This window comes from Salvelinus alpinus, chromosome 23 (assembly GCF_045679555.1).
Source record: "Salvelinus alpinus chromosome 23, SLU_Salpinus.1, whole genome shotgun sequence".
Classification (NCBI taxonomy): Eukaryota; Metazoa; Chordata; class Actinopteri; order Salmoniformes; family Salmonidae; genus Salvelinus; species Salvelinus alpinus.
Genome location: NC_092108.1, coordinates 14,104,545 through 14,120,258, shown reverse-complemented (window position 1 = coordinate 14,120,258; position 15,714 = coordinate 14,104,545). Strand labels below are relative to the sequence as shown.

Sequence of the window (15,714 nt, the reverse complement as noted above, 5' to 3'; positions counted from 1 at the left end):
TATTAACTGTCTTCCCCTCTCTCTTATTACCTGTCTTCCCCTCTCTCTTATTACCTGTCTTCCCCTCTCTCTTATTACCTGTCTTCTCCTCTCTCTTATTACCTGTCTTCCCCTCTCTCTTATTAACTGTCTTCCCCTCTCTCTTATTAACTGTCTTCTCCTCTCTCTTTATTACCTGTCTTCCCCTCTCTCTTATTACCTGTCTTCCCCTCTCTCTTATTACCTGTCTTCCCCTCTCTCTTATTACCTGTCTTCTCCTCTCTCTTATTACCTGTCTTCCCCTCTCTCTTATTACCTGTCTTCCCCTCTCTCTTATTACCTGTCTTCTCCTCTCTCTTATTACCTGTCTTCTCCTCTCTCTTATTACCTGTCTTCCCCTCTCTCTTATTACCTGTCTTCCCCTCTGTCTTATTACCTGTCTTCTCCTCTCTCTTATTACCTGTCTTCCCCTCTCTCTTATTACCTGTCTTCCCCTCTCTCTTATTACCTGTCTTCCCCTCTCTCTTATTACCTGTCTTCCCCTCTCTCTTATTACCTGTCTTCTCCTCTCTCTTATTACCTGTCTTCCCCTCTCTCTTATTACCTGTCTTCCCCTCTCTCTTATTACCTGTCTTCCCCTCTCTCTTATTACCTGTCTTCCCCTCTCTCTTATTACCTGTCTTCCCCTCTCTCTTATTACCTGTCTTCCCCTCTCTCTTATTACCTGTCTTCCCCTCTCTCTTATTACCTGTCTTCCCCTCTCTCTTATTACCTGTCTTCCCCTCTCTCTTATTACCTGTCTTCCCCTCTCTCTTATTACCTGTCTTCCCCTCTCTCTTATTACCTGTCTTCTCCTCTCTCTTATTACCTGTCTTCCCCTCTCTCTTATTACCTGTCTTCCCCTCTCTCTTATTACCTGTCTTCCCCTCTCTCTTATTACCTGTCTTCCCCTCTCTCTTATTACCTGTCTTCCCCTCTCTCTTATTACCTGTCTTCCCCTCTCTCTTATTACCTGTCTTCCCCTCTCTCTTATTACCTGTCTTCCCCTCTCTCTTATTACCTGTCTTCTCCTCTCTCTTATTACCTGTCTTCCCCTCTCTCTTATTACCTGTCTTCCCCTCTCTCTTATTACCTGTCTTCCCCTCTCTCTTATTACCTGTCTTCCCCTCTCTCTTATTACCTGTCTTCCCCTCTCTCTTATTACCTGTCTTCCCCTCTCTCTTATTACCTGTCTTCCCCTCTCTCTTATTACCTGTCTTCCCCTCTCTCTTATTACCTGTCTTCCCCTCTCTCTTATTACCTGTCTTCCCCTCTCTCTCTTTTACCCTTCACTTTTCCTTTCTTTCGTGTCCAGAACTCTGTGGTGGCATGTGGGCAGGGGGTGCTGTCTGGAGGACCTTTGAGCGGAGCGCTGTCCCAGGGGGCAGAGGGGCAGGGACAGCAGCTGGCTGAACAGAAGAGGGCACTAGAAGAAGAAGTGGAGGAGATGAGAACACAGCTGGAGACCACCGGCTGCTCCTCCCTAGCCCAGATGAGGTATGTACCTACACAGTACCCACCCACCTACTTATCTCAGTGTCTCCCTGTGGTACACATTAAATGGTCTATAGTGTAGCCCTAGCCAAGATCATGTACAACATCTACCTACAAGAAGCACAGTCAAAGGCTCACCGTCTGATTGTCGTTGCAGCCATTGTTGTTGATGTGGTGGTTGTTGTTGTGGTTGTTGATGTGGTTGTTAATCATGAATCCTCTGGTGTCTATTTCTTGCAGGACAACACTGCAGAGGCTACAACAAGAGAATGCAGCCCTGAAAGAGACCCAAGGGCGATTAGAGGGTCTAGGAACTCTGGAGGATCCAACAGACATGTGCCAAGGATGGGGACAGGAGGAGATGGAAGAGGAGGAGGAGGAAGAGGAGGAGGAGGAAGAGGAGGAGGCACAATCAGCAGTTGTACCCACCCAGGGCAACCATGGCCCCCCAGCAGTGAGGATGAGAGAGGGGAGGGGGAACAGACAGTATACCAGACCTCACTCCCTAGACCTGGGGACCCTCCTCTCCCATCACCAGCCAGACCAAACAGAGAAGGTACACATACACTCCTCTACCCTAAACCAGTCTATGCCAGAATAGTGTAAACCTCTTTCTCTCTTCCCTTACTCTCTCTCTCTCTCCCTCCCTCTTTCTCTGTCTATTTTCCTCCCCCTCTCTCCTCATATCTCTGTGTTGGTGTAGCTAGAGCAGTCTATGTAGGGCTGATAGTTTATATAAGCATCATGACTGCCTCTGGGCAGCTGCTGCTCCTGGGTTTCAGGCCAAAGAGACCAGAGGAAAGCAGTGTTCTGTGTTGCTGCTGCATGTGCTTTCGGGAACGCAGGACATATTCACACTTCTTCTACTCTACATGTCAATGTTTTTGTTCCATAATGAATAGGAAGGTGTCCGATCTCCGTTTGCTGCTTCCGGGATCTTTATTTTAGCTCGTGATATAACAACAGTTGGACCATAATGGTCTTTCCTAGTCATATAAAAGTGAATTTTTCCCTTTTTTAACACCATTGTTTTGTCTTGTGCCCTATAGGAGGCTGAATCTGATGATTTCACCGGCGATGTGGGCGGGTTCTGGCAGCATATGGATGCGGGTCTCCGTGAGCAGGCGGCGCATCTGCGTTCTGATTTGGCGCTGAGCAGACAGGAGAGCAGAGAGCTGCAGGAGAGACTCATGGTGTCTGAGGCCACAGTACATGCACAGGCTGAACAACTCAAAGACTACAGGGAACTACTCAGTGAGTCATCTTGCATATGCTGAAAACATAAATACACACACACACACAGAACACACACACACACACATACACACACACACACACACACACACACACACACACACACACACACACACACACACACACACATACAGATACACAACACACACACACACATACAGATACACAGAATACACACACACAGATACACGGAACACACACACACAGAGATACACAGAACAAACACACACACACACACACACAAAGAGATGCACAGAACACACACACACACACACACACACACACAGATACACAGAACACACACACATACACAAAACACAAACACACACACACAGATACACAGAACACACACACACACACACACACAGAACACACACACACACACACACACACACACTCATACACAGAACACACACACACACACACACACACAGAACACACACACACACAGAACACACACAGATACACGAACACACACACACACACACACCCACAGATACACAGAACACACACACATACACAAAACACAAACACACACACAGAGATACACAGAACACACACACACACACACGCAGAACACACACACACACACACTCATACACAGAACACACATACACACACACACACAGAACACACACACACTCATACACAGAACACACAGATACACCGAACACACACACACACACACACAGAACACACACACACACACAGAGGGAACACACACACAGATACACGGAACACACACACACACAGATACACGGAACACACACACATACAGATACACCGAACACACACACACACAGAGGGAACACACACAGATACACAGAACACACACACAGATACACAGAACACACACACATACAGATACACAGAACACACACACACACACACACAGAGATACACAGAACAAACACACACACATACAGATACACAGAACACACACACACACAGATACACAGAACACACACAGATACACAGAACACACACACACACAGATACACAGAACACACACAGATACACAGAACACACACACAGAACACACACAGATACACAGAACACACACACACACACACACACACACACACACACACACACACACACAGAACACACACACACACACACAGAGAACACACACAGATACACAGAACACACACAGATATGTTTATCAAATCAACTAACTATGTTTAATTGTTACCAGATTAAATTAATCATGTAACAATGAACTCATTAGGAATTTGGGGCACCACGAGATAAGTTATTTATAGAGTTACCATCTCCACCGCCCGTTTGGGTAAGAAATGTAATGTATTTACATGCAGATGTCTTTGTTCATCGTCTCTGTTGAAAACAATCAGTCCTTCTATGGGAAGGGCTCGATGGGTGTAAGGCTCTGGTTGTCCACCAGAGGTCACAATGTCCTTCGTAGTTGTCTTGGTCTTGTAGTGGAGTGTTCAAATAGAACAGATCTTCAGATGCACCAATGGTTGTCTGATATGGGATTTACTTCCTCCCCACCTCATGTCTTTAGTCAAAGTTCTAGGACCACTTTTACATACCCAGCTGCAGACTGGCAATGTTAAGGCCTATTCTTTATCTTCTTCACCTCGTGTGGAGTTTCAAAGTTCTAACCATGTTTAGCCATGTAGCCACAGCTACACGTTTTCTGGTCTTAGAGTTTCAACCATTTGAAACGTTTAACTCAAGCTTCACGTTTGCTGGTCTGGTATGTTAATTCTTTGCGAGTCCTTTTTAAGCACTCTGGTCAAATAGGGCGGTTCCATCACACTGACATGCTCTTCTGACCTCATTCGGGGCGTGGCTTAGTTAATGTGCAAAAGGACATGAAAACTATGATCTCGTTAGAAAACTAAAACCACATTAATATCTTAACAAAAATAGTCTCATCGTTCTTCATATTGTATTAACATCATATTGGATGAAAACTTGAAAGCTAGAATGTGTTTCCTTCCTAAGTTACAGTATTTGGTTCATACAGTTTTTAATAACTAATAACTGAAAAGCAATATGACATTGTTATTCTTTAGATCCCCACTGACCATTCTTAACATTCCTATCTCAGAAATATTGTTCTAAAGTTCACTCTTTGGACGTTAGAGTTTTTGGGCGGGCAACAGTCTCTCTAGAGACAAAGGGCATTCCTTTGGTTGATACTGAAGAGCAGGAAAGGGTTCTCTGCTGCATAATATTTATGATTGGCACCCCCCCCCCCCCCCCTGTCTCCCTCGTCTCCTCTCCTATGGGAGAGGGGGGTCTGGCTATCTGTCAGCCATTTGCCAAGCTGATCTAAGGCCTTGGTTCCTCAACCAGGAGAGTCATGACATACAGATACACAGAACACACATACAGATACACAGAACACACATACAGATCCACAGAACACACATACAGATACACAGAACACACATACAGATACACAGAACACACATACAGATACACAGAACACACATACAGATACACAGAACACACATACAGATACACAGAACACACATACAGATTCACAGAACACATATACAGATACAGAACACAAACACACACACACACAGTTAATTGAATCACTCAATGTAATTTATTCAATGATTGTAATGGTTCTCTCCCTTTGTCTTTCTCAGCAGAGACATCAGTTGAGCAGGACAGTAAGCAGGTCCAGGTGGACCTGCAGGACCTGGGCTATGAGACCTGTGGCCGTAGTGAGAACGAGGCAGAGAGAGAGGATGCCAGCAGCCCAGGTAACTTAGCTGTGCCTTTCCCTGTCTCCCGTCTTTTCTCTCACTCCTATCTTACCTATCGCCTCTCTCCCGTTACACCTCTCTGACAGTGTCACCTCTCACTGCTTCTATTTCAGTTTGTCACTTGAGACATCTACTGTACCTAACATCTCACAATGCAGTACCTGCATCACTTCTCATTCCCATCTCACCTGTCACTTTACCTTACCTGTGTCCGGTGTGCTGATCTATACACCCTAGAGTTTGATGATCTGGAGATGTGTACGTCACTGAGCCACCGGCAGGACTACGAGAGCGCCGGAGTTTGGTTCCATGGCGATGGGAGTGTGGGCGGAGCTTTTGATGAAGGCGAGGAGCCAGGGGCAGGATCCTTACAGCAATTGGTCCTGGACCTGCGTTCTCAGCTGACCCGCTGCCACAAGGTGATTCGTGGGTTGCAGCTACATGTGCGTTCACTATCCACCACCAGTGACTACGCATCCAGTCTGGAACGCACCCCGCGCAAGGTACATCATATACATACAGGGTTGGGTAGGCTACTTTCTAAATGTAATCTGTTACAGGTACTAGTTACCTGTCCAAAATTGGAATCAGTAACATAACTTTTGGATTACCCAAACTCAGTAACGTAATTTGATTACATTCCGTTACTTTTAGATTACTTTCCGCTTAAGAGGCTATAGAAGAAAACAAAAATGTATGTTACCTATTGAACGACATCTATTGCAGGATAAATCAATGTTAAAGTTTACGTAGCTGGCCATATATCGATTTAAAATTTTACTTTGTAGGTTGGTTATGTAGGCTTCTTCTAACCCATCGCTTTCTACTACATCAAAACCAAAGTCTATCAGAATTCCAGTCATTCCAATAAATGTTTTACCCCTTGATCTTCAAGAATAGGACTTGGAAATATGGAAGTATAGATTAGCCAAATTGTTTAACCTGAGCAGGACCTCAAAACTAAGGATTTATTAAACAGCCCTACTCTGTTGTTTATGATTTTGTTGTCATGGAGGACTGATTGGGCTCATTGATTTGAGTTGAAAAATAAATGCTGAGCTCATGGGATGGCATGCTTTGAGCACTACTGAATAGGTGCTATTTACATGTGAAAAAGTTATGTCATATCCTGCATTTTCTATAGGCCTATTGTTTACCTTTTTGTTGGTGACACTTTGATATCTTGATAATATGCAGCTGTTTAAAGGGAAAATCCACAGATGAAACAATAACAAAATCATTGCCCCGCCTCTATTTTGGTAAAAAGCTGAGGGATGGGCCTGGAGAAATGAAACCACTCTCAGATTAATAGACAGAGCTAAGGACTGACCATCCATTATATAAAAATTATTGTTTTAGCCATGTTATGAGGCTATACAGTGTTTGTTTACATTTACAATGTTTACAAACATTGAAATAAAACATGGTTATATTTTGGGTTATCATGAAGTGTGACAGTTGAACTAAGCTCATGAGGGATTTCTAAGTTATATTCTTCAAGAATCAATGGCTATATATATATATATATATAATTTATTAGTTTAAAAAAATGTATGTAGCAACTACAGATTGCCCCTTTAAGTCTATGAAAGGTGTGCAAGTTTGATCATGTGTCCGTTAGGCCTATGGATTTTCTTTTTTTACCAGCATGAATTAGATTGAGCAATAAAAGCCCCACTTTCAAATTGATTAATAGGCAGCTTAAACTTCTTGAATTCAACCATTATTGGGTTCAAATACACAATTAGATTTGTGAACAGCCATCCACAACAACCACAATCCTTAAGGTGCAAATAGCTAAATGAGAGAGCAGCAGTGTGATTCACATCAATGTGCTATGTAGATATCAATAAAGTGATATCCGTGTAGCCGTAGACTACACCACTGCTGTCATCCTTACCTCCAAGCGTTTATTCAACTTGGATCTTTGGATGCCGACAGCAGTCGCACCACTGGAAAACACAGCTTGGACTGTAGCCTACAAAAACCTATTCCTGCGCTTTTCCCACGATCCATCAAACCCATCTGGTGTGTCATCATAGTGATCTCTGACTTGTGGTCTGACTCGCTCAGGTGGAACAAATCTACACTTGCAGCTTTTTTCAATGCTGATTTGAATGTCATTGAGAAAAGTGTCAAAGATTTTTTTTCGCAAACATCCTTTATGAGTTTAGAAGTAATCCTTGAAGTAATCATCTAATTTTTCAAAGTATCTGTAATATTATGACAATATTTTTGCCTGTAATGTAACGGATTACAGTTACCTTTTTTTGTAATCCCTTACATGTAATTCGTTACTCCCCAACCCTGTATACATACAAGGTCTGATTGATTGATAATTGATTGATCAGTTGATTGATCAATACATTGACTGATAACTTTAGTGTCTTATGCGCTTGTTGGATTATGTGCTGCTATTACATGTTCCCTGACTATGTACTGTCTCTCTCCTTTCCATCAGGTGAACTGGGCGTTCGAGGCCTCCCCGGCCCTCAGCGGTGTAGAAGACGATGAGGGCTGGATGTCCGACAGCCTGGGGCCTCGCATGGAACCCAAGCCCAGCCGAGAGCTGCGAGAGCTGGTGTCCCGAGTGGCCTCACTGGAGGCCCAACTCAAGAGCTCCAAGCTGGAGGGGAAAGGAGGGGTGGTGGAGGAGGGGAAGTGTGCTACCTGGCCCGGGTGAGTGGAGAGAGAGAGGAAATGAAGGAAGGAAATAATTATGATAATGAATATGAATATGGTGATGACTGATAACAATGATAAAAACTATGATGATGACTGATAACAATGATAATGACTATGATTATGATTGATAACAATGATAATGACTACCATGGTGACTGATAACAGTGGTAATGACTATGATGATGTCCGATAACAACGATAATGCTGATGATGAAGATGTTTTTTTTTAATGTATTTTTATGTCCTGACCCCTCCCCTTCCTCCATCTATGGACAGGAAGTACAACACCCTGATCCAGGCTCAGGCCAGGGAGCTGTCCCACCTGCGTCAGAGGATGAGGGAGGGCCGTGGTGTCTGTCACATACTCACACAACACCTGGGAGACACCACCAAGGTCTGACACTCTGACAATCTCTCCAAAGATTAGGACATTATCCACCACTTTTTGACAGTGATTGAATCAAATGTATTTTGTCGATTTAAAATGTTTTATTGAACTATTAGCTAAATGTAATTGATTGGCCAGGGCTTTGAGGAGCTGCTGCGTGCCAACGACATTGACTACTACATGGGGCAGAGCTTCAGAGAGCAGCTGGCACAGAGCACTGCCCTGGCACAACGAATGGGCACCAAGATCAGTGGACGTGAGTGTGGAGAACACACACACCAACCTATGCACAGACAGACACACACATATGCACACACACACACAAAGACAGACAGACAGACTCACACACACATACATTCCCTGATCTTCTGTCCTTCTATCTCACTCTCTGTCCTCCCTTTCCTCTCCACTACCCGTCCTTCTCTCTCCTCAGGTGACCGTGCTGAGCTCCATGATGATAAGATGGGCCATGAGCTGCTTGCTTTGCGGTGGGTTTTATGTCCAAATGATATGTAACCATCTGAAAAAGGTGTTTCCTGTGTGGTTTTAGTATCCTTGTGGGGATCAGAAGTCCAGGGGACCAGGAGTCCAGGGGACCAGGATAGTATAACAAGGAAAAGTGGGGCCATTTTCCCCACAAGGGGAAAAAAGGCTATTTTAAGGCTTAGGGGTTAGGTTTAGGGTTATGGTTAGAATTAGGGTTAGGAGTTATGGTTAGGTCTAAGGTTTGGGGTTAAGGTTAGGGTTAAGGTTAAGGTTAGGGTGAAACACACCAATAATCTCACTGCCAATAGACTACTGATAGGTACTTATCACAGTGGGAGGCCTGTGAACAAAAGTGTGCTAGGACAAAAGTGGTACTTGCTGCGTGCTGACCCAATAGCGACGAACCTACCGATTCTACTTGTAGAACCGCAATGCTCGTCAGTGGCCAACAACTTGAACTTGAGCCACTCACAGAGCACGACCCCCCACATGGGGAAGCCAACAAAAGTAATATGAAAAAGAGAGCATTTTCTCTGTACATCCACAGATGCGCCTTCATATGCAATGTAGGCTATGGGATGGTAGCTAGCTAAGTGCACAGATGTAGGCTATGGGATGGTAGCTAGCTAAGTGCACAGATGTAGGCTATGGGATGGTAGCTAGCTAAGTGCACAGATGTAGGCTATGGGATGGTAGCTAGCTAAGTGCACAGATGTAGGCTATGGGATGGTAGCTAGCTAAGTGCACAGATGTAGGCTATGGGATGGTAGCTAGCTAAGTGCACAGATGTAGGCTATGGGATGGTAGCTAGCTAAGTGCACAGATGCAATGCTCACAACAATAAATACTTCCTCCAAGCTAGGTAACCACTGTAGCTAGTATTGACATTATAATGAAATCACAATGGATTAGCTAGTTGAAACAGCTATGTGTGTGTGTGTGTGTGTGTGTGTGTGTGTGTGTGTGTGTGTGTGTGTGTGTGTGTGTGTGTGTGTGTGTGTGTGTGTGTGTGTGTGTGTGTGTGTGTGTGTGTGTGTGTGTGTGTGTTAGGTAACCTACAGTGCACTCTCTCCTGTTGTGCCTCTGCCAGGGATAGAGGTCAACAGTCAGAGCCTCTGCCAGGGATAGAGGTCAACAGTCAGAGTCTCTGCCAGGGATAGAGGTCAACAGTCAGAGCCTCTGCCAGGGGTAGAGGTCAACAGTCACAGCCTCTGCCAGGGATAGAGGTCAACAGTCAGAGCCTCTGCCAGGGGTAGAGGTCAACAGTCAGAGCCTCTGCCAGGGGTAGAGGTCAACAGTCAGAGTCTCTGCCAGGGGTAGAGGTCAACAGTCAGAGCCTCTGCCAGGGGTAGAGGTCAACAGTCAGAGTCTCTGCCAGGGGTAGAGGTCAACAGTCAGAGTCTCTGCCAGGGATAGAGGTCAACAGTCAGAGTCTCTGCCAGGGATAGAGGTCAACAGTCAGAGCCTCTGCCAGGGATAGAGGTCAACAGTCAGAGTCTCTGCCAGGGGTAGAGGTCAACAGTCAGAGTCTCTGCCAGGGATAGAGGTCAACAGTCAGAGCCTCTGCCAGGGATAGAGGTCAACAGTCAGAGTCTCTGCCAGGGATAGAGGTCAACAGTCAGAGTCTCTGCCAGGGATAGAGGTCAACAGTCAGAGCCTCTGCCAGGGATAGAGGTCAACAGTCAGAGCCTCTGCCAGGGATAGAGGTCAACAGTCAGAGCCTCTGCCAGGGATAGAGGTCAACAGTCAAAGCCTCTGCCAGGGATAGAGGTCAACAGTCAGAGTCTCTGCCAGGGGTAGAGGTCAACAGTCAGAGCCTCTGCCAGGGATAGAGGTCAACAGTCAGAGCCTCTGCCAGGGATAGAGGTCAACAGTCAGAGTCTCTGCCAGGGGTAGAGGTCAACAGTCAGAGCCTCTGCCAGGGGTAGAGGTCAACAGTCACAGCCTCTGCCAGGGGTAGAGGTCAACAGTCAGAGTCTCTGCCAGGGTAGAGGTCAAAATCCAATAAAATCAAATTGTATTTGCCACATACACATGGTTAGCAGATGTTAATGCGAGTGTAGCGAAATGCTTGTGCTTCTAGTTCTGACAGTAATATCTAACAAGTAATCTAACAATTCCCCAAAAACGACCTAATACACACAAATCTAAAAGGGGTGAATGAGAATATGCACATATAAATATATGGATGAGCGATGGCCGAGCGGCATAGGCAAGGTGCAGTAGATGGTATAAAATACATTATATACATATTATATGAGTAATGTAAGATATGTAAACATTTTAAAGTGGCATTATTTAAAGTGCATTGTTTAAAGTGACTAGTGATCCATTTGTTAAAGTGGCCAGTGATTGAGTCTCAGTGTAGGCAGCAGCCTCTCTGAGTTAGTGATTGCTGTTTATCAGTCTGATGGCCTTGAGATAGAAGCTGTTTTTCAATCTCTCGGTCCCAGCATTGATACACCTGTACAGACCTTGCATTCTGGATGGTAGCGGTGTGAACAGGCACTGGCTCGGGTGGTTGTTGTCCTTGATGATCTTTTTTGGCCTTCCTGTGACATCGGGTGCTGTATGTGTCATGGAGGGCAGGTAGTTTGCACCCGGTGATGCGTTGTGCAGACCGCACCACCCTCTGGAGAGCTTTGCGGTTGAGGGCGGAGCAGTTGCCGTACCAGGCAGTGATACAGCCCGACAGGATGCTCTCGATTGTGCATCTGTAAAAGTTAGTCAGGGTTTTGGCGGACAAGCCAAATTTCTTCAGCCTCCTGAGGTTGAAGAGGCACTGTTGCGCCTTCTTCACCACACTGTCTGTGTGGGTGGACCATTTCAGTTTGTCGTTGATGTGTATGGCGAGGAACTTAAAACTTTCCACCTTCTCCATTGCTGTCCCTTCGATATGGATAGGGAGGTGCTCCCTCTGCTGTTTCCTGAAGTCCACGATCATCTCCTTTGTTTTGTTGATGTTGAGTGACAGGTTGTTTTCCTGACACCACACTCTGAGTGCCTTCACCTCCTCTCTGTAGGCTGTCTCGTCAGAGCCTCTGCCAGACACATGCTCAGTCATTACAAGTCACATGCTCACTTGAATAATCTTGTTTTTTTTATGTTTGTCTTCAGAGGACAAAAGTAACTTTGTTTTACATTTTAGTTTTTACAGCGAATTTGTTACATATGCATTTTACAGACATTTATCACGTTAATAATCTTATTACGTTATAGGAACATGTTTTCCCATGGTTCACTTCCATGGGTTGTGGGTTTTAAATTAATTAATTTAGTGCTATAGATACAGATTTTTAATCCACCTACAACATGCATAGAGATTCTGTTTGATCCCAGAAGTCACATTGTTGAGCCCAGAAGTCACATTGTTGATCCCAGAAGTCCCATTGTTGATCCCAGAAGTCACATTGTTGATGCCAGAAGTCCCATTGTTGATCCCAGAAGTCCCATTGTTGATCCCAGAAGTCCCATTGTTGATCCCAGAAGTCCCATTGTTGATCCCAGAAGTCACATTGTTGATCCCAGAAGTCACATTGTTGATCCCAGAAGTCACATTGTTGATCCCAGAAGTCACATTGTTGATGCCAGATATTAGAAGACTCCCAGTAGACTTTACCCAGAAGGATTCACCCACCGGCTGTGTGTCTAAAAGCTCACCCAAGGTTAGCTGATGAAGCTGTCAAGGAGCACAAAGAAGATTGACTGCTAATCTAATCCCCAGGCTGTAAAGTGGACCTGGGTGAACCACAGGTGTCACGCAGGCCCTACTTAAGAGGCTCAGTGAGACTGCGTTAGACACACACACACCCTGCCTCGGTTCTCCCTCCCCTCCATTCTGGATGTGGCTCGGTAAGCCATTCTCTCACAGAGAGAGTAAAGAGAAGACAAGAAAGGAAAAGACTCAAATAAGGAAAACACCCTTGGATCTTATGCTATATTTTACCTGACTTGGGAAAGGCGGATTTCTATGAATATTTCTAGGGCTAATCAGAATATTTCTAGGGCTAATCAGAATATTTCTAGGGCTAATCAGAATATTTCCAGGACTAATCAGAATATTTCCAGGACTAATCAGAATAATTCCAGGACTAATCAGAATAATTCTAGGACTATTCAGAATATTTCTAGGACTAATCAGAATATTTATAGGACTATTTATAGGACTGTTTATATAATTTTTTTACAACTAATTGGGCTATTTATAGGACTATTTATAGGACCAATATGACTATTTCAGGACTATTTATATGACATTCTAGGACTAATCAGACTATTTTTAAGACTAATTGGACTATTTGACTGTCAGATCTATGGCTCCACTATGGAAGTCCATGCTTTCTAAGAGCAGTCCCCTGTACAGGGACTCTCTGTGGTCTTTCTCTGTGTGTGGGGATCGCACTGGGAGAGAACCTGCCCTCCTATGGAAACAGATGGAGAGAGAGCGGGAGTTCTTACAGAGGAAACTGGCAATGTAAGGGGGATGCAATAGGCAAGATCATGGTCATACAACTTGATTGTGGTATTTGAGCTCTGTGGTGGATCTTAGATAATGGTCATACAACTTGATTGCGGTATTTGAGCTCTGTGGTGGATCTTAGATAATGGTCATACAACTTGATTGCGGTATTTGAGCTCTGTGGTGGATCTTAGATAATGGTCATACAACTTGATTGCGGTATTTGAGCTCTGTGGTGGATCTTAGATAATGGTCATACAACTTGATTGCGGTATTTGAGCTCTGTGGTGGATCTTAGATAATGGTCATACAACTTGATTGCGGTATTTGAGCTCTGTGGTGGATCTTAGATAATGGTCATACAACTTGATTGCGGTATTTGAGCTCTGTGGTGGATCTTAGATAATGGTCATACAACTTGATTGCGGTATTTGAGCTCTGTGGTGGATCTTAGATAATGGTCATACAACTTGATTGCGGTATTTGAGCTCTGTGGTGGATCTTAGATAATGGTCATACAACTTGATTACGGTATTTGAGCTCTGTGGTGGATCTTAGATAATGGTCATACAACTTCATTGCGGTATTTGAGCTCTGTGGTGGATCTTAGATAATGATCATACAACTTCATTGCGGTATTTGAGCTCTGTGGTGGATCTTAGATAATGGTCATACAACTTGATTACGGTATTTGAGCTCTGTGGTGGATCTTAGATAATGGTCATACAACTTCATTGCGGTATTTGAGCTCTGTGGTGGATCTTAGATAATGGTCATACAACTTGATTGCGGTATTTGAGCTCTGTGGTGGATCTTAGATAATGGTCATACAACTTGATTGCGGTATTTGAGCTCTGTGCTGGATCTTAGATAATGGTCATACAACTTGATTGCGGTATTTGAGCTCTGTGGTGGATCTTAGATCATGGTCATACAACTTGATTGCGGTATTTGAGCTCTGTGGTGGATCTTAGATAATGGTCATACAACTTGATTGCGGTATTTGAGCTCTGTGGTGGATCTTAGATAATGGTCATACAACTTAATTGCGGTATTTGAGCTCTGTGGTGGATCTTAGATCATGGTCATACAACTTGATTGCGGTATTTGAGCTCTGTGGTGGATCTTAGATAATGGTCATACAACTTGATTGCGGTATTTGAGCTCTGTGGTGGATCTTAGATAATGGCCATACAACTTGATTGCGGTATTTGAGCTCTGTGGTGGATCTTAGATCATGGTCATACAACTTGATTGCGGTATTTGAGCTCTGTGGTGGATCTTAGATAATGGTCATACAACTTGATTGCGGTATTTGAGCTCTGTGGTGGATCTTAGATCATGGTCATACAACTTGATTGCGGTATTTGAGCTCTGTGGTGGATCTTAGATCATGGTCATACAACTTGATTGCGGTATTTGAGCTCTGTGGTGGATCTTAGATAATGGTCATACAACTTGATTGCGGTATTTGAGCTCTGTGGTGGATCTTAGATAATGGTCATACAACTTGATTGCGGTATTTGAGCTCTGTGGTGGATCTTAGATCATGGTCATACAACTTGATTGTGGTATTTGAGCTCTGTGGTGGATCTTAGATCATGGTCATACAACTTGATTGCGGTATTTGAGCTCTGTGGTGGATCTTAGTGACTTTCACTTGTTTGCAGCCTTTCTGGTGGCCTATGCCTGTGTGTGTGATTGTGTCTGTCTATAAGTGTACACTACCGTTCAAAAGTTTGGGGTCACTTAGAAATGTCCTTGTTTTTGAAAGAAAAGCTATTTTTTTGCCCATTAAAATAACATCAAATTGATCAGAATTACAGTGTAGACATTGTTAATGTTGTAAATGACTATTGTAGCTGGAAATGGCTGCTTTTTTATGGAATATCTACATAGGCGTACAGAGGCCCATTTATTTATTTATTTATTTTATTTTACCTTTATTTAACTAGGCAACTCAGTTAAGAACAAATTATTATTTTCAATGACGGCCTAGGAACAGTGGGTTAACTGCCTTGTTCAGGGGGCAGAACGACAGATTTTGACCTTGTCAGCTCGGCGATTCAATCTTGCAACCTTCCGGTTACTAGTCCAACACTTTAACCACTAGGCTATCTGCCGCCCATTATCAGCAACCATCACGCCTGTGTTCCAATGGCACGTTGTGTTAGCTAATC

At 44.1% G+C, this 15,714-nt stretch overlaps 1 protein-coding gene across 7 annotated transcripts in view; it reads left to right on the top strand.

The window, feature by feature from the left end:
* The window catches only part of LOC139550306 (myomegalin-like), a 121,410-nt gene that overhangs the window by 90,410 nt on the left and 15,286 nt on the right, over nt 1–15,714 (top strand). For all 7 annotated transcript variants that reach the window (XM_071361121.1, XM_071361122.1, XM_071361117.1 and 4 more), the window contains 9 exons: nt 1,334–1,515; nt 1,753–2,068; nt 2,562–2,766; nt 5,397–5,513; nt 5,754–6,019; nt 7,978–8,195; nt 8,478–8,595; nt 8,728–8,845; nt 9,023–9,077. In XM_071361121.1, coding sequence (XP_071217222.1) covers nt 1,334–1,515; nt 1,753–2,068; nt 2,562–2,766; nt 5,397–5,513; nt 5,754–6,019; nt 7,978–8,195; nt 8,478–8,595; nt 8,728–8,845; nt 9,023–9,077 — 1,595 coding nt within the window. The remainder of the gene's footprint in view (nt 1–1,333; nt 1,516–1,752; nt 2,069–2,561; nt 2,767–5,396; nt 5,514–5,753; nt 6,020–7,977; nt 8,196–8,477; nt 8,596–8,727; nt 8,846–9,022; nt 9,078–15,714) is intronic.